Genomic DNA, 20,217 nt, shown 5'->3' with positions numbered 1-20,217 from the left:
CCGTTCCGCATGTGCCTAAAGAGGGATGACGGGTAACACACGTGATCGGAAAGAAGGTACACAGTCGCCATTTTCCATCCACTTCCGCCTTTCAACCTTTCCGAGTTGTGAATTCTTTTCCCGTAAAAATGGCCGGACGAATGCCGGCTGTCGTCATTGACAATGGCACTGGGTAAGTAAAATATTCCAGACACTCAGTAGCGTGTTCGTTTTATGAGCAAATCTTCTTCTTCGAAGGGCAGTCGACACAATTTACTCCACAGCAAGTACAATTTACTGTGGATGGGTGTGAACCATGCAACTTCCGCTTGTAATATTTCTGCCTTGTCAGTTCTCTTTTCCATCGATTAAACAACATTTTAAACCTAAGACTACAGCTTCAACTTTTCTACTGTGTGATAATTTGGTCAGGAAATGTTGCTTGAAACCCGATAGAAGCGGCTTTGAAAGAATGGACGATGAGTCAGTCGTTAGGTTTGATCGCATTGGTCTCCGTTAATACTGTGCACTTCCCAGGGCTAGTGTAAAGTAAAGGGGTGTGCCGGGCGACTGTCCAGTTCCACTCACCTTTTTAAGATATTGATCGCAAGTTTTGATAAGGGCATGATGTTTTTTCTCCGATGAAAGTAACAGATATAGTATCCTTAATGTGCGCCATGCCATCGGTAGACTTGCACATGCCATGGATGTACAAAAATAGAAGTACAACCGTGCACATGCCAACTTGGGTTTCCTTGTTGGGAGTGTTCATAAATTCACCACTTTGTAGTGACATGAGGTAGCACACAGACTCCCCATGGTCATAACAAGGTCTTTCTAGCAACTGTGGTTATACTTCAATACAGTATGTATTCAATACAAAAAAAAAACTAATTCTTCCTGCCCAAAAACTCAATTCTTTTTGCCCCAAACATACACCGTAAGATGAAGCTCTACTTATGAAATTTGTAATTGCTCCAAATGATCAGAAGGCACCACTTAAATGAAAGACCGAACATGTAGTGTTGTTGGATCTTGATTATTGTTGTCTAATCTGTTCATCCCCAATTCCCTGTAAACAGGTCCAAACTCACCATTCTTAACAATGGGTTTGGGCCAAAACCATGGTGGTGAAGGGGTTAATAAACTTCCCAGCATTGTCAGAGTTGCATCAATTTACCTAGGGTATGTGCTTCTGTAAAGCAAGGAGTAATAAGCATTCAATCCACCAAAAACTTGATATTGTTTAGAATTACGTGTAAATCAATGGTGAATCTCCTTGTTGGTGAAAACATATATTATTTTGTCACAGTACTAGTCATCTCGTATGAATTGTGTGAAAAGGTCAGCAGTTTGTTTATAAGGTGGTAATAGAGAAGCCATCTTTAATAAAACGTTGTGATGCAATAATGGATAATTTTACATTTGCAAAAGTGCATAATTTGTTTAAGCATTTTGATATTCACTGGAGTTATTAGCATGAAAATAGCTCATTTCTTAATTGTTCAACCTGTTTTATGCCCAGTCATTTGAATAACTTTCACATAAAAAAATTAAGGTTGCAAATCAGAAGTTTTACCTTGTACAGGAACAGCATATTTATCATAATTTACATGCGTCTCTTTCTTTACATTTTGCAGATACACGAAGATGGGTTTTGCTGGCAACACGGAACCACAATACATTGTACCTTCAGGTATGTATAGTATACACTCAGTTGCCTGTCCCAACACTGGATTATAGTAAAGACAGTCTTAAAAATGCAAAGACTTTTACACTTACAGTTGGTCCCACTTCAGTGCTTTCAATAAACTGTATAGGCCTGCATGCAGGAAGTATATGTAGATGTATGAAATGGAAGTCATTTTGAAGTATGTTTAATATGCTACATTCATCTGACAGACAGGTTTATCATATTGAATAATTCCTGACTTTCAAACAGCATTTCAATTATCTCAGCTACAACAGTCACAGCCATATGATTAAATTTACAAGCACAGTGTACCATAAACAAAGTTAAAGTCACTGAAATGATCAGTACTTGTTTTTCAAATGTAAACTGAGCTTCAGAATACCAGAATATTATTGCATTACTGTCGGTAGATAACAAACCTACTGAAATTAAGTATCAGTCGCCATGCTTCCCTTTGCAGGCTATGGTGTGGGACAGGAAAATTGGATATAATTTACATTAGTACTGACACTACATGAAAAATATGTATTATTTTAATACAACCCAGACTTTTGATAGTTGTTTTCCTTGCTGTAGTCCAAGATATAGTACTACATTGAAAACAGATGTGAAACTTCAAGCATAGCAACTTCCTAATTCAGTATAAGCAATGTACCTACAGTCTTTCACAGTAGTCCATGGAAATATTAAAGAGCATTAAATTCTTAATCATTGTCAATAATTTTTGAAGCAGAATACAGTATTGGCATATACTGTTACTAAGATTAGCTTGTGTTTAGTCATTTAAATAAACAAAACTTTGTATTTTCAAAAATTTTCATCAGGATATAGAGAACACTGTACTGTTTTCAAAAATTTGTTCATTGCATATTGCTGATGATTAATTGCAGTTATGATTGTAACCACATTTTAATTTCTTGACAAGCAGTGTGGATAATTTCATGTCACCAGAAAAAAATTTGAAAATCTGGCTGAATAAACACCTATTTACTTCCGATTTCTGAGAAATAACCATTTTGTGTGCCGCGGTTGTCTGTACACCTAGTACACAAATTGTGATTGCTACTCTAGCAAAAGAACTGGTATTACATGTATTCTAACATGACCTTGAGTTCATGACCTTTATATCCACTTAAGCCACATGGAAAAATTTTCTCCTGACTACTGCTTTGTTAAGCATTAGTGACTGGCAAAATTTTGTCCTTTAATTGTTCTAAGGTAGAACCATACAAATTAAACGAAGTCTTTCCAAACTCAAAATAAAAACAATTGTTGAAAGATGAAATATAACAGAAGAGTATTTACTCAGAGACCATTAAAATATTCCATTTTTGGAGCTTGCTTTCTCTGAGGTTGGTGCCATTGTTAACTCTAATTCATTTTATTTTACCCTCAGTTTGGCCCATGCTGTTTACCTCTATTTCAAAAAAAATGTTGAAAAACATATAACAAGGTAAACCACCAGTCAGATACAAAAATGCAAACAACAGTTCCTTTTGCAGTTGTAAAAAATTATTTTTAATTAACACCATACATTTTAGTACTATGGAAATTATGATAACCGTGTAAGTGTAAGTTGACCAAGTGATCTTCAAGTCTGAAGTTGTCGTGGCAAAACAAAACAGATCTTATAATTGCAAAGCAATTTTACAATTTCTCTTGTATTTCAGCCATTGCAATCAAGGAATCCGCTAAAGTAGGTGATCAGAGAAGGGTAGCACGGGGTGTTGACGATTTAGACTTTTTTATCGGAGATGAAGCCATTGACAAACCAAACTATGCTACGAAGGTAAGACATGAAAAGACACTGCTGGTATCTAGCGGAAAGCAAAAGATAGTTGTGCAGTCTTGTTGGTGCTGTGCAGAATTTGCATCTTTGAATTTAACAGTAACCATGAAATACTGTAATACCTGTTGTATTTCAGTTATTTTCTAACAAGATGCCACAACTTCAACAACAAATGCATGTGTGTCAAGAATTCTCTTTTTTAAGACAATTCATGGCATAGCACTGTGCTGTAGTATACTGGGCAAAACTCAGAATTTGGACCACGGTACAAACAAAGAAGCTCACATGCACAAACGTCCATAGAAATATGCAGTGTTCTCCACGAGGGTTTTTGACGGGCGGTGCGCCCGGCTTTTTTTTTTTAACAATATCTGACAGCCTATTGTATAAAAATGACAGCAACTGACAACGTCGTGAAATAAAGAGGGGCCGTTCACACATCTGTCGGTTTGTTTTGCGACTGCATGCAATCCTCAATGTTCTCCCCAGGCCGTTTAACAGGATCGGCCCCGATCCTTTATTTTTTTCGCCCGATCCTCTTTCATATCCGCCGATACTCTTTATTAAAATGTGGTTGAAGACCTATTGTTTCTCAGCGGCGATTTTGTCACGCTTTTATTTCAACGAGCTTTTAGTGTGAAACGGCCGTAGTGCCGATGAACATTCGCTAAGACTTCAATTCAAAAAGCTTGAAATGTGTTAAGCTGCCGACCGTACCGTACAGACACCGTCCATTTCATACAACGGACATGGTATAAGGCTCGGTGTTGCATTTTTGCCAGCGGGCACTCAGTCAAAGCATCTATACTATAGGCAACTACCATTGCCGCCAATGTCTCATACTTGTAAGGATCCGAAGGTCAGGAAAAGTGATTTCGATCAGATGTGGCTAAAATCGTACGATTGGTTGACACAAATATCAGATGCAAAAAAGTATGGTACTTCGCGTGCTCAGGTCGTTGCGTATCCGAGCCGAGTTAGCCATTTTGAGATCCGTGTACGTCCACATGACGTTGAAGCCATGTGTGTCACTTCCTGTCACGCATTCGTAACTTGCATGCGATTCACTCGATTGACTTTGAGAAGCAGTTGCGTTTGATCAAGTTTCAAAATCCGTGACCGTTTTAAAATATGAAAGGCACAATGAAATGAAGTAAAAAGAAACTGCACGAGCTAAAATCATCATTCGTGCGATCATCCGAATACAGCAGCTATGTACATACGGTTCTGTACTGTATAGTTCAAAGGTCGCGTGTGATCGAGATCAAGAGCCAGCCAGCGTACCCGCCAGCGTGCTCCACACAAACGTCATGCATGGCAGCCTACGCCGTGCAGTTGTCAAAGTTTTGTACGTTTGCCGAACTATGAGTCGATGAAATTTCAAATCTTTCTCTTGGAAATACCTGGTATCATTTTTTTTCGGGCCTCTCTTTATTATGAATAGAGTTTTAAAGTCAACGTATGTTTCTCTGCAGGCATGCTCCGCTGACTCCGCATTGTAACTTAGTGCAAATATTCAGTCCCGTATCAACTTGTCATGGACGCCGCACATAAAAAAAGACGTTCATGGCTTTAATACCAATCGGGCTACAGACAATCATATAGTAACAGAGGATCATATGAAAACGTGCCACCATTTGCCAACGATTATTTCGAACACTGATTACTTCTCATGTAGGCCTACTTTTGAATTTTCATGTTGGTATTGTGCAATATATTTACTAAATTGTGTATTGTTTGTATTAGTTCAATGTTTTTTTTTTCACTTTTGATGTTTTATTATTTATTTAATGTAAATAAAAAGGATTTAAATTTAAAAATAAATTGTATAGCTTGCCATTTATCACTTCTGAATGGAGAAAAATATTAAAAATGTCAGAAGTATATCTCATCACTGGAATGCCTTGTGAATAGCCCTGGTGATATGTAAATTGTATGCAAATATTATGCAAATAAATATGCTAATTAGCCGCCCGCCTTTAATTTTCATTTGTGGAGAACACTGAATATGTGTATTTCCATATGTGTTTGTACACACGGGTTTGTGCACAAGCATCGTGTGATCTCTTCAGCATACCACGTCTGTTGAACACTCCATGTCCTTTTTATTCCAGAGCAGAACCATTTATTTCACACCACAATGTAACATACCACACCTAATAACATGCTGTCTTGCTGTCAGCTTGTCACAGTGTGTGCACTGGTTGACAAAGTTTATCAAGAGGCCAATCAAACAAAGCCCAGATTCTGAACTCCCATATCCGACTGATACTAAATTTGTAGCCTTGAGAAAAAGCTGGTAGATCTGTGACATTTTTTGTATGTAAAAAGTTCTTTAAACAAGTTCAGAACCATGAACAAAATATCATCTCTCTATGAAGATGGAATTCATGCATGAACATTGGATCCAATATTTTCATCTGTTTTCTACAGTATCCCATACGTCATGGTATAGTAGAGGACTGGGACTTGATGGAAAGATTCTATGAACAAGCTATCTTTAAATATTTACGAGCTGAACCTGAAGATCATTACTTTCTTCTGGTAAGTCTATTGCCTTCACAGTTCAATCCTTGTGTACAAGGATAACCATGCAGGAGAAAATAAGAAACTTGAAATGGAAAAGAGATGATCATGCATGCCACTTCAGCAAAGAACAGCGCCACCAAGTACAGTGACATGTGTAGTCTGTAACTTGTAATGACAAAGGAGTACACAGGGAATTTGTTGTGGCACCCTCATGTTTCAATCATGTGTCTTTGCTTTAGGGACACTGGTTTGTTTCATAGAACTTCAACAACTTTCTTCATACGCCTTATAGCAATTGAATTTTACCATTGTGATATTGTGTACAGGTGTGATGTCACCTCACCTGAGAAAAGGTCCCTTTTGTACCATCATTGAGAGGTGAAGTGTAGAGCAATGATTTGCTTAGTTTCAGACGTCAAAGTTTCATAACAAATACATACACGTGTTTTAAGTAATCTGATGGCAAATGTTTTCCTTCAATTTGCAGACTGAGCCTCCTCTAAACACTCCAGAAAATCGAGAATATACAGCTGAAATCATGTTTGAATCCTTCAATGTTCCTGGCCTTTACATTGCAGTACAGGTAAGGTTGATGTACATCTTTGCCTGAGTTCTGTCGTAAACACTTGTCCATCTTTGGTATTCTTGTTCAGATATGAAGACATTGTGAGAAATCATTCAAGACTGTATTCTTGTGTTTCTTCAATCGATGATAACAAGATTTTAGAATATTTTAGCCATTGTAAACATCTTTCATGAGTTCTGTTCAATTTATAATGATAAGATTTGTGAACGTTTCCACCATTATGTCACGTCTAACAATACATGTAGTAATGTTATCATGTCACCTTGATCAACGTGGATCAGAGACGTATTATCACCCCGAATTTACAAAATTTTCACCCTGTTTCACGGTGTAGTGGTCCAATTGCCACAGAAAATCTTGGGATTTTACCAACTTTTGTGGTTAAACAGGGAAGTGTACATTACATAGAGAGAAAAAAGTTTCTGCCCTATGACACTTCACAATATTCACTATATTGTGTCTTAGAATGTTTCATGAATTTATGACATTTCGGTATGATAATCAATTTGACCCAATGTGTAGGCTGTTTTAGCGCTGGCTGCATCATGGACATCAAGACAAGTTGGGGAGAGAACTCTGACTGGAACAGTCATTGACAGCGGTGATGGTGTCACTCATGTCATCCCAGTGGTAAGTACCTGTCAAATGTGTGCACACAGATACGTACATACTTTATCGAAATGGAGCGTTGATAGCCCTGTACACAAGCACTCTATGCAAAAGCTGTATTTCTGAAACATGTCAAGGCATTTTACCTTTGCAGGTCTCTTCTCTTTGATTCATGACATTTCTGGTATAACTCTGAAGTCAATGTTTGCAATATTGAGCGTAATTGCAAAAGAAATGAAATTAGAATTTAGATTCTGGTTTGACAAACGGTAAAGCAAATGTTATGAGAATAAAGTACATTGTACTGTAACAGTTCCCACACAAGAAACTTTTGTATTGATTTTACAAATGAGGTCAATGTTGTCATATTCCGGAAAGGTGAAGATTCAAAAACAAAACGTTTATCAGTTATTTCTCATAATTTAGTAAAAGGATATTTTGCAAAGAAACAGTAACACATGCCAGCCATAATGTAGTTGCTTGGAGAATTTATTTTCATGGAAAGCTATTTTATACAATATTAATGAAATCTGTTTTGTTTCATATAGGCAGAGGGGTACGTCATTGGTAGCTGCATCAAACACATACCAATCGCTGGTCGCGACATCACATTCTTCATACAGCAGCTGCTTCGAGAGAGAGAAGTCGGAATCCCTCCGGAGCAGTCACTAGAAACAGCAAAAGCTATCAAAGTAGGTTCATGCAGCCAACCTGTAGAATTTCTACAATGAAGTAGATTGCTTGATAGTGATGACTGATGTTGATTTCTTGCAGACTGGTCTGTAAAAATAGCTGTAGGCAAGAGTGGTTCAATTCTTTGTTGTGCGTCCACTCAAAATTTTTGCAAGACAAGCAGGCAAGCAGTTCAAATGACAAAAAAATTTTACATATGCAAGATGTGTATAGTTTACATGGGTGTTTCCATGCAATAGGAGTGACTACTCAAGAATCACAGCAGAAACTTCCTATTTACCTCTGAGTGAGTGATTGATACTTCAATGTCACATTCTCGCCACCATTCTGGCATTTAAAGTATATTTTACAGAATTTATTTGTAAACAAAGATTTCTAAGTAGAGAAGCAAAGACAGTGTTTTACATCCTCCAAAATCCTATGTGCTCAAAGATGAAAAACAAAGAATTTAATTGATGTTGCCTTACTTTTTCTCATGACACATGCATCATCATGTAGAGTGATTCGTAAGCACACTGATGCGTCCTAGGTATTTGTGTTTGTTTGGTAGACTTGGCCCAAGTCTGTTGGCATATAAATATCAAAGCAAAGTAAAGTTGAAGGAATAAACTTCAGCACATTGTCAAGCTAGTAGTGAGGTGACCACCAATTTGAAGCAATATACTCTGGCAGGCTGTTGCATGGATAGTGCGGTGAACGCAATGGCCCACAGACTTGTGAATCATGCAGTGTGGGTTGCTGTAAATAATTCATAATGACGTCAGGCCAGTCTATTTGTTAGGCTAAATGTTTGAAAATTAACTATCAGCCAAGTAATTCTGTGGAGAATAATAAATTGACCTAGTGACATTGTACAAGTGTATGACGATGTATCAGCTTTTATGAGACCAAAGAATCGAAAATTTTGGCCTTTAACAAACCTTTTGTGCACGCCATGGCTGGTGAGTGGCTATATTTTGGTTTACATAGTTATATCAATGATTCATCTATTTCAGGAACGCTGGTGTTACATCTGTCCTGACATAGTGAAAGAGTTCACCAAGTATGACACAGACCCAACCAAGTGGCTGAAGAGATACGAAAGCGTCAACGCCATTACCAAGCAACCGTTTGGCGTTGATGTCGGGTACGAAAGATTTCTAGGACCTGAAATATTCTTTCACCCTGAGGTAAGCAGTACAGGTTGCTCTGACAGATGTAAGTGAGTATTGAACGCACTGAAACTGTTTTACAACAAAACAAGATCATCTGGGTCCCATTTTGTGCCTGGAAACAGTATCCGGTCATACTCATCATGTTTGTGTAGCAATTGAAAAAAAATTCATGATATCTTAAGGGGTAGTATGCGCCTCAAAAGTGAACGAGTTTAGCTTTTGCTCCAACTTTCCTCAAGAAACTTTGAACCATCCTCTTACCAAATCAAGAATTAAAATCGGGGTTTAGCCCTTTATCGTACAAATCTTGTTACTAGAGAAACAAATTACCTAATGTCTACTGATATTTGAAATTCAAAATTGCCACCACCCCTGTGTTAATGTGGCAAAAAATGTAATTTTTGATTTTTCAAAAAAAATAAGATGGTGAAAATTTTTCTTACTCCAAGAGCTTTAAAATGAGCTCCCACAAGCAGTAGACCAGAAAAGTATTGTTAATTTGAGAATCCAATAATCTGTCCCTGAGGCACATTCTCCCTTAACCCTTTCACCCCCAGTTCCCAGTGTACAGGTCCAACTTTACCATAGAAACAATGGATTTGGGACAAACCATGGTGGTGAAAGGGTTAAATAATGTAACTTAGAGTGTGAATAATGCAAAACTGTGAACATTCTTGTTGATAATGATCACTACATGTACACATAGGCTTTGCATTCTTTATGTCACACTGTCCATGTACATGAATGAAATACAACTGAGTGTTGCTTCAAGCATGCTGGTTTGACATAATTGAATACAAAGACATCGATGACGGTATTGCGTCAATATTTCCTATTGTCTTTTCTAGTTTTCCAATCCCGATTACACAACCCCGATCTCAGTCGTCGTGGATGAAGTCATCCAGAATTGTCCCATTGATGTCAGAAGGCCTTTGTACAAGGTAAGATGAATGGTGACATTGGTTCTTTTCTTGGGTTCTGTGGAGTAGAATTTTATATGCTCTGTAGAGTAACAGGAATTACATGATAAGCCAAATGATTTTGTAGTAATGCAGAATTTTCTCTGTTCTGTAGTGTTCCTAAATAACTTTTGAATTTGAGCCATCACCCTACCCTCTCTGATTGATACTGTAAATTTAAAGTCATTGGAATACAGTCTTGTCTTCAATATTTGACTGTAGAGGGCGCTGTAACCAAAAATTGGTGTCAGATACCTGTTTAACACATGTAACCAGCACAGCCTTTACTTTGGGAAAACAACCATAAAGCCATCATTGTAGCTGTCTTTCTCATTTTCTGAAAATTATTTGCAGTTTGGGCACTTAAACAACTCACTGTTATAACATTGTCGATAACTGTACATTCGTCATTTCAGAATGTTGTGCTGTCAGGTGGTTCCACCATGTTCCGTGACTTTGGCCGTAGACTTCAACGAGATCTGAAACGAACTGTAGACCAAAGACTGAAGATTAGTGAGCAGCTCAGTGGAGGCAGAATAAAGGTAACATTTTCCACATTGATTGAATTGAGGTAGAATGTGGCTTGGGGACAGATATTCAGGCTGTCAAATTTTTTCAAAACTTTTCTGATCTACCACTTGTGGGGATTCACTTCTGAGCTGTTGAAGTGAGTAAAGTTTTTCTCATCTTGGTTTTGTGAAAAATCGAAAATTTAATCTAATGGCAGCCATTTTGAATTTAGGGTAATTTGTTGCTCTAGTACAGAAATTCGCATGGTGACCCTATATTTTTATTCTTGATTTGGTTAGTCAGTGGTCAAAAGCTTCCTTTGGGAAAGTTAAGTCTTTCATTTTGGAGTCACATACCACCTTGCCTGCCATTCTTTGCTACAGTGAATTAAATCATCTATCTACCCAAATTATTTTGATCAGTTATCATCAACTCAGCATTAAGTGTTATCACCAGTATTCACAATTTTATCAGGGACAGTCAAGTCTAATACATGTACTTGATTTGAACAAATTCCATAAGTTTAATTCCTCCCTCAATATAGAGATATTTTTAAGTAATTGAAAGTGTCTTACTTTGTCTCAGTATATACATATGATGTCATGAGAATTGTGTCATCGTCAAACCAAGTGCTCTCAGAGGTCTTTAAATTACACTTCATACTTGATGGTTTCAAAGAAACACTTGTGTAAAACAATTAACAATATTCACACCTTTCCAAGAGACCTGTTATGTGTTAGAAAGAAAGAGGTCAAACACTTGGAAAGTAGTGCTGTGTTTTTGGACTTCAAGTTCATGTTTTATTTTGCTTTTATTGCCTTTCAGCCCAAACCAATAGAATGCCAAGTTATCTCCCATCATATGCAGAGATACGCTGTTTGGTTCGGTGGCAGCATGTTGGCATCAACAGTAAGTCAGACTCAAAGGGCCAGTAGCTGGAACTTTTAGTGATTTTCTTCGCTATTTTTTGTTTTGCATGCCAATAGCAAGTTCTTGTTCTATTCCTCAAAGCATGTTAAAACATCAATTGGTTAGCCTCTCAACGCAGCGTCTATATGTGTAAGAGGCACTGTTATTGTTTACATTTGACTTCTAGTCCAGACCAGAATTCTCTTGTTAACAGCAACGATGCAGTTTACTCATGTATAGGCTGAGTTGACAAGCTGAAGACTTTGTATATCAACATTTCTGGTTGGAGTAGAAGCATACGTTGTGGTTGACATTAAAAAAAACAAGGGTGAAAACTCATCAAAAGATACAACTGCTGGTCATCAAGATGATAGTGTATATATGTTTCAATCTGGAGAGGATAGGCCACTTGACTCATTTTATTTGCAAATGAGTGTGAAAGCGATACATAGTTGTAGTAACTAGATTTGCCATTAACCATGGCTAGTTTTAGACCCAGACGTAAGCATAAATGTTGTCATTGTGTAAATTTTTGACTTCTCACTGTACCCTCCCTTACCTTTGGCAAGAGAGGGCCACCCATTTTCTGCTCAATGAGTGATGCCCAGAATGAAAGGAGTAAAAAGTCAAATTCACAATAACTTTCAAAGTTTTCACATGATGTTATAATCAAATTTAATTGCATGCATTTCATACAGCTGTGACAGAAATCTAACAAAAATTATTCTTGTAACTAATTGACTGTTATTGTCTGTATTGAATATGCTGTAATTTACCCTGTGTCATTCCTGTATGGCTACACTGTGGGCAATGCAACTGCTTCTGTAGCCAAAACTCAGTAAATATAACATATGATATCATACCAGTGTATTGATGGCGCAAATACTGCAATCTGATTGGTCGAGAAGTGAAAAGAACCGTGGTATATTCGCGATATACCACGGCCTGCACATCCGCGAGCTCTCGGCTTGAGCAAAAATCCGTTTATGACGTTGAATGCCAGAATTTCAAATACTGTTATGATATAATAGCAATAGATCACTCTCAGCAACGGTATACCACTCGGTTTTGACCAGTTCACTTCATATATGCACTCGTGATCGCTTGTGCATATATGTCGTGAACTGATCAAAATCTTGTGGTATACCGTCGCTTGGTGTGCTTTATTGCTTAAATATACAAACATTGGGACATGAAGAAAAATTATTTTTGAAAAAGAAAGATAATAGATCAATAATGTCCAGTATGTAGGTCTAAGTTGTGTTAGTCCTCCAATAGATTTACACATGTAGCACATATTTCATAAAATACAATGGCGTCTGGTTTCTCTTTTTTTCCTATACAGCCTGAGTTTTATCAAGTTTGTCACACCAAGAAAGATTACGATGAGCACGGCCCCAGCATCTGTAGACACAACCCAGTCTTTGGCACCATGACATAAAGACCACAGAACAAGGACAGCACAAATGCAACCATAGAGTAGAAGAAAAAAGTATCATTCTCGAAGATTTTTTTGTTTTGAATATATGATTCACTTTTTAATTTGCTCCATTGTAACGCGGCAATTCATTGGCTGTCATTTATATTCTCAAAGCCAGATGGTATTATGTGTAATAGAATTCTAATGAAGAGGTGACTGTACGTCAGCGTGATTTCTTATAAAAGTTGACGTTAGAAATTTCACAATTGTGAGGGCTTCCCTGGTCTAAAACTCTTTTTTTCCATTCTACAGCATAGGGGAGCAAAGTTGAATATGTAGTTAAATCTTTCATTGTGTATGGTGGAATATATGCAGTATCAACTTAAACCGTGTGTCTGTAACAAAGAATAAGGTTACCAATACAAAACAGACACTGAAGGTTCTTCTGTGTCAGCAGAGAACACGGTGTGGTTTGAAGGAGAACTAAGTGATATATAAGCTGCCAGTGCAAGAGAAAGATTTAGTTAGACACTTTTCACAACCAGTAAAGGTTTCGTGTTAATCAGAAAGTACGGTTTATGCATCATCAAACCACACAAGTGGTTTCTCAATGGTCTGGTGAACTTCACCTGAATCAGCTCTGTTGAATTTTTCACTTAGCATGACAGAGATGTAAGCGCCAAAAAAAATTATTTCACCAGTGTATCTGCGAAAGATATGCAAAATTTTAATATAAAGACTGATAATGGACATTAAGGTACATAATCAACATATTTTGAACCATTGCTTCTTCCAAGAAGTTTTTTTTGTGATTTATTTGTGAGAATGGAAATCTAAATTCAAATTATTGTGGCTTTTATCAAAGTAAAGCTGGCATAACTACGATACTCCGTTTAAAAAATTACAGTAATTATAAATTAACCTGGAAAATTTCAAGATGATCTAGTCAACTGTTCAATTTAATCTGTGTAATTGTATATCAGTTATTTTTGCTTGTTTAATCTGTCCATTTTTGTTGTGTGTATCTACATAACACTCCGACACATTTTTTTTTCCAAGTATTTCAACAAAGTTATGACTATTCGATCTCGGATTTCTTTCAAGTTTATTTGATGAGAGAGTCTGTAAAATGTCTGCTTTTCCGAAGCCTTGAAGTTTTCACTGTGCTCCATTCCATCTGAAATAATCTTGTATTTCTCATCAGTACCAACAAGAAAATAATTTTTCAACATTGAACTCTTTCTCTACTGTATTGTAAGTCAAACCCAGATGAGCCGTGATGGAGCCACCTCTACTCGTATTTACCTGATAACAGTCATAGGATTCGATGATAACCTTTGACCTCATTTGCATACACTTGCCAGCGTCCTATTATGATATACTGGGTCCAATGTTACAGTTTGGCAAAAGCATGTTACTCAGAAGTGAAGGCTACAATTAATTTCTTAACAGATATTTTCATGTGTGCACTTCCGTCGACAATTCTCAAGCGGAAGTCATACAGTGAATGAAAAATCTTAAGCAAATGAGAAACTCAGAATAATTGAAAGATAAAACTTTCAGCTCTGTCACTACAAGATACATAATGTGCAAATAGGTATACGAACATACCATGATCTGATTTGAAATTATGTACTTAATTGCAGGGAATTTCTTTCTAGTCTCTTTTTGTATTTTCCAGTCTTTGTTTATTTTATAAGAAAACTCGTGCTGGGAAGTGTCAACAACATATTTGTAAATTTCAAGACACAATATGTTGCTTTTTCAAATGGTTTTCGCATGATACTCAAACCAAACATTGAATCTCAAAATAGTCTAGATGACAGAATCTTTCTCTTTTGTAAATCGTAAACTGACATGGTTTCAATGGAAACACTGTTGGTGTTTTGGTGAATTGCGCGATTGGTTTAAACAGGTCATGTGAAACAAGATCTCATTAATATTCGGTCAAAAGGTAGACTTTCATATCCAAGGTGGGGTAACGTTAGTGAGATGTAAGCTTGCAAGAACAAACTGGTATTAAACATGAAAAGTTCAGAACCAACTTTTTTCCCGTTTGTCTTCAATGGTGTTACCACAGGGATGCCAGGATAAACAAACATATTTACCAAACAAATAAAGAAATAAATATATAAATATAAGAGAAAAAATAAGTTGAATAAGAATTGAATTGACTGAACAACACATGCAATATATTCAAGATGCGACATCAGTATCACTACTCCCTGAATGCCCACAGGGAGTTGTGATACTGACATTCCGTCTGTGATGTGTTGCATGTGCTATTTCAATCAAAGTATTTGAATTCTTATTCAACTTATTTTCTCCTTTATTTTTATGTATTTAACTACATGATTGTCAGTCTATTTGTTTGTTTGTTTGTTTATCCTGGCTTCCCTGTAGTGTAACAATTTTCTTCAAAGTGGTTTTGCCTCTTGCCATTTTGATTTTAATTTTCTCATTTTGGTGGCACAAGCGCTTGAGTGTTGTTGGGTGAAGAAAGAGGCCTGTAATGAAATCATGTATGCAGTGTTGTCATAGCAACAGAGTGTCATATGATTGGCAAGATAGGAGAATGAAAATATATTGATGAGAGATTTGAAATGTCAAACTGACCAGCGCAATTTGTGGTCACAGGTTACATGTGACATTAGACACTGTTGCTTGAAATGCCGATATATTTTTATCATGAATAGCTGTTGTTACAGCCTGTAGACTGACATGTATTTTAGTGTTCAGTGCCACATCAGCATTCACTTTTTAAGTCATACTTTCATCATTCTTGAATGCGTGATTTCCCCAAATTTAATTTAAATGTTCTTGCATATTAATGAGAGAAGAATGACGTCATGTGCAAACAGCCCTATTGACAAACCCCAAAACATGATTTCGCAATTCGTGATACATTGTTTGGATAAATTTCCTCAACACGCAAGCATCTTGAAGAATGGATCACGAGGATGTTGTCTATCTCCTTCATCAGCCAAGAGTTGAAGGTGAAGGTGAACTTCGTAACTAGGACAGCTACAATGTGGCTTACTCCAGTGGGTCAAGGGTCAGCTTGTGTATTGCCAACCTCATGAGGTGAACAGCAGAAGTTCACTAGGTCAACTTCTGCATAACCAACCCCCCGTGTTGTCTAAAACGGGAACTGGCTTGTCAACCCCTGACATCACTTGCACTGCTCATGCTTTGTAACTCCGCTCCGTGTCGTTTTAGCACCTATTTTCTCACTTGGTTATTTGCCAGAATATCTCACATGGAACGCCAATGCAATCTGACCTATTTTGTTTTCGCCTGTGCGAAACCTTGTTTATTTGCGAACCGCAAATGTAGTCACGGCTGTGAAGATATATCACCAGCAGAAAGTGTAGTGTATATTGTCACACCCATATTCTGACAATGGAGTACTTTCTTCTGTCAATGAGACAGTCTTTTACCCGAGTTTCAAAACATCAAACAGTTCACCTACCATTGAAAAGGTCCCCAGTTTATTACATTCTTAAAAGCCTTCAGTCCCATTTCAAAAACTTTGTTTATCCATAGACTCTCGTTTTTCTCGGGGCTGTATGGCTTATCCGTACCTATGAGTCTCACAACCGTCTTTCACATCTCCACAAAGGCTTAACATACTCTTCCTGTCATCTTTTCACTTTTTAAGGTAGTATGCGCCTCGAAAGTGAAAGGCTGCAACTTTTGCTCAAACTTTCCTCAACGAAACCTTCGACCGTTCTCTTATCAAATCAAGAATAAAAATTAGGGATTACCTTGCAAGTTTTGGTATTATAGATACAGATTACCTTTCATTTACCGACATTTGACATTCAAAATGGCCGCCATACCTTTGTTTACTCTATGGCGAAGAAATAATATTTTCGATTTTCGAATAACTGAGATGGTGCAAATTTTTCTTTTTCAAACAGCTTTAAAATGAGCTCCAACAAACGGTAAATAAGAAAACTTTCGGAACAATTTGAGAGCCAAATGTCTGTCCCCGAGGTGCATTCTAAGTAACAAGTTGTATGTCTATATCTCTTGGGTTGGCTTCGATGTTGGTATCGTAGCAGTATAGTGTGTAATTGATGTATGGTTTTCCATTCAAATAATGTGGACTGGTATCTTTCTCACTCTTGTACCCGTTTTTGTCTGTTTAAAGTAGCAGTTCTCAATCATCGGTTCTTACATTAGTGCTTTTTGACATTGATTATTTATTTGATGTTAGTCCTTTGTTATCCTTTGAAATATATGTTTTCGATAAAAGACTGCCCCTTTAAACTAGAATCCCAGCAATTTGTTCTATGAGACTACTCAGTGTTATGTTGGGCGAGTAGAGAATGACGGACAAGTGCAGGCACAGGGGACATACATATAGGCCTACTAGTATTCCACAACTAGCTCCACTGCACGCTCTGAGTTTTCATATCTATAGAATAATAGGGATATCAAAGGCCAAAATGTCTACAAATTGCTTTGAACTGTCAAACATTGTGTTGAAATAGATAAATATACTGTCTCTTACATATTTTAAATTTCAGATCGTTCCGTTTATTTTTCATACAATCAAATGTGATTATTAGACAAAAAACTATACATGGAAACAAATTGAGAGACGTGTCACTGTGAGAATTGAAAGTATAGATATTATGACAGTCAACAACAACATTTGGCCGATATGAAAGGTTTTGTACCTTCTCAAGAACGTTACCAAGTGCTTGCTCAACAGACAGCTAAGGAATCTGAACAATAAAAATCAGCCACTCAGGTATGTTAATGCATGGGCATAGGCTTACTTACATGTAAAATCAGTTTGAACATACTTTTTAATCAGACCTGGTCAGAACATTCTGAAAATTGCCAAAAATATGTTTTGCATTTGATTAAGTTGAAATTTATCATAATATATTACCTAAGTCAGATCACGTGACCATAATCTATTATTTTCCCGCCAAAATTGTATATTGCAAATAACTGAATATTCCAACCGTTAAACATCAAAATATTTAAAATATTATGACCAATTAATGTAAAATGGGATAGGAACTTGTGTTAGAACTAGTGGCAGATGGAAAATTATTGAATTTTGAATAACATTTCTTCACAAAAAACAACAAATACAATATTTTTGACGTTTTACATGAATATTTTGAATATCAGAAAGAAGTATAGATAGAGTTTCATGAGTGCCATGTATTTTTGAAAGAATATGATAGATGTTGTTTCCAAAAGTGCAGAGAAAAGCAAGAAAATTTAACGGGTTACGGTTGGAATATTAAAATTAATAAAGACATAAATTTTGGCGGGAAAATATCAGATTTGGTCACGTGACTCAACTCGTCAAGATTTAGGCAGACATTAATTTTAAAGAATTTAATAATTCCAATAATTAGGCCAAATATCAATCAAATCGCGTGGTTTTTAAAGATAACTGATCATTTTCTTACTTTTGGGCTTGATGGGTACAAACACCCATGCATTAACTTACTTGAGCAGTTTGCAGCCACATTGGATTGTAGCACTGAACAAAACAATATATATTTTGGTACCGAACATTCGAACAAGGGGTGAACAAAAGGGTGAACACAAAGGCAAAAAAACACAGCCGGCAGTGATAAAATTGTAAACAAATTTTTGCAAACTTTCTGCTGTTGCAAAAATAATCACATGATTTTATACAAGAGAAAGGCGTGAAATTTATTGAACAAAAGTATACATATTCTGTTAGATTGACCCTAGAAGGTATAGACGCCTTCACGCTGACAAACCCATTGGACTTACATTTGATGAAAGGCCCATATCCACCTACTCTGCGCTTCTAATATAAATAATGCTAGAGTTTAGGAAAATGTTTACAGGTCTAGTAGTGTACTATCTCCTTTAAAATAGTTCGCGTCTCAAAATTTACAGATTTACAGTTCTGTCCAAGTTGTCCTCAAAGAAACAGTAAACTGTTCCCTTTCGACATAGAAATCAGAGATCACAGTGTAAAATTTGGTACCAGAGAAGCAAAGTATCTAGACTAATATTAACCTCAACTTGAAATTCAAAATGGCCGATATCACTGTGTTAACTCTATGGAAAATAACATTTACGATTTTCGTAAAAATAAATTGGTGAAATCTTTATTTGCTCCACGAGCTGCAAATAAGTCCCTACAAGTGGAAGACCAGGAAAGTATTTTAATTGTTTGTGAGTCCTAATATCTGTTCCCGTGTCCCATTCGTATACCTTTAAAAATTACATTCTAAACACTAGTATCAGAATCAATTACAAATATTGCTGTAGGAAGATATTTTCAGTTGTCTTCAGGTGTTCCAAATAAGACTTCTTTCATTCAAACAGTGAATTATGTTGTCCTCCTCTTCCGTCTGAGACGACCACTGACCAGGACCTTTACATCCCTCGATCCAGTCAGCACAAGACGAACACTAGTTGAAGACTAACATTGCTTACGGTAGTACGGGCCTCAAATTTGAAAGACTTAAACTTTTGCTAAAATTGTCCCTAAACAATAAACCACTCCTTTTCGAAATCAAGCATATAAAACAGGGGTGACATTGCAAGTGTAATACTAGAGAAGCAATTACCAAATATTTTACTGGCACATGAAATTCAAAATGGCCGCCATCCATGCGTTAACTGTATGGGGAAAATACAATTTCCGATTTCCACAATAATAAGCCGTTGAATATTTACACGATGAGCTTCAAAAGGAGCCACTACAAGAGGTAGACCAAACAAGAATTCTACAAGTTTGTGAGTCAGAATATCTATCCCCGAGGCACAGTCTACCTTAACGAAAAATAGCATTTTAGCGGATCTCAGCGTCTACGGAAACAAGTGGGCTTAACCATTCCTATATTGATCGACCAGTTACTTTTAACTATACAGATTATATTTATAAGCTTGATATCATATTATGCACTTTCTGAAACAAATCCTCTTGCTCTTTTCGTCGGACTCCTTATTCAGATGGTGGAGCTGCGTGACGCTGACGTAAAGTTCACATGCGCCGAATATACATCGGAACTTTTTTTCGGAACATGAAAGAGGAAGTATCGTCATGTGGCCAAACTCTCTAGGTACTCCCGTCGACTAATTCGCCTTAAAAGGAAACCCTTGTTAACATAAAAATAGGAATGGTGAAAATCTCATCACAGTGTACAAAATATATTTTACATTAACAAATTTACACTGTCGATCTGTTCGAGTTATACAATTACATCGATTCTCCTTACAGGCATTGCATTGTTGAAGATTATATTTAGCTTTGTGGTATTATTTTGATTCGTAAAAAAATTAAAAAATCAGCTCTCTTTGGCTGCCAATGATGTTGTTTTCACAAGGCAACCCTCTCCACGAATGAAATGGTTTCTTCCTGACCGGGTGA

General features: G+C 36.8%; 1 protein-coding gene across 1 annotated transcript; it reads left to right on the top strand.

Annotated features, from left to right (window-relative positions):
• The first annotated feature begins 14 nt into the window (after nt 1-14).
• LOC139144029 (actin-related protein 3) lies at nt 15-14,874 on the top strand. The gene is made up of 12 exons (XM_070714674.1): nt 15-172; nt 1,620-1,675; nt 3,343-3,461; nt 5,895-6,005; nt 6,478-6,573; nt 7,099-7,206; nt 7,734-7,877; nt 8,874-9,047; nt 9,881-9,973; nt 10,408-10,533; nt 11,327-11,410; nt 12,756-14,874. Exons 1-12 carry the CDS (start codon nt 129-131, stop codon nt 12,849-12,851), a joined length of 1,251 nt encoding a protein of 416 aa, XP_070570775.1. The 5' UTR covers nt 15-128; the 3' UTR covers nt 12,852-14,874.
• Nucleotides 14,875-20,217: the final 5,343 nt, after the last annotated feature.

The sequence above is a fragment of the Ptychodera flava genome, chromosome 11 (assembly GCF_041260155.1).
Source record: "Ptychodera flava strain L36383 chromosome 11, AS_Pfla_20210202, whole genome shotgun sequence".
NCBI lineage: Eukaryota > Metazoa > Hemichordata > Enteropneusta > Ptychoderidae > Ptychodera > Ptychodera flava.
The sequence above is the reverse complement of the archived record's forward strand: the minus strand, read 5'-3'. Positions and strand labels throughout refer to the sequence as shown.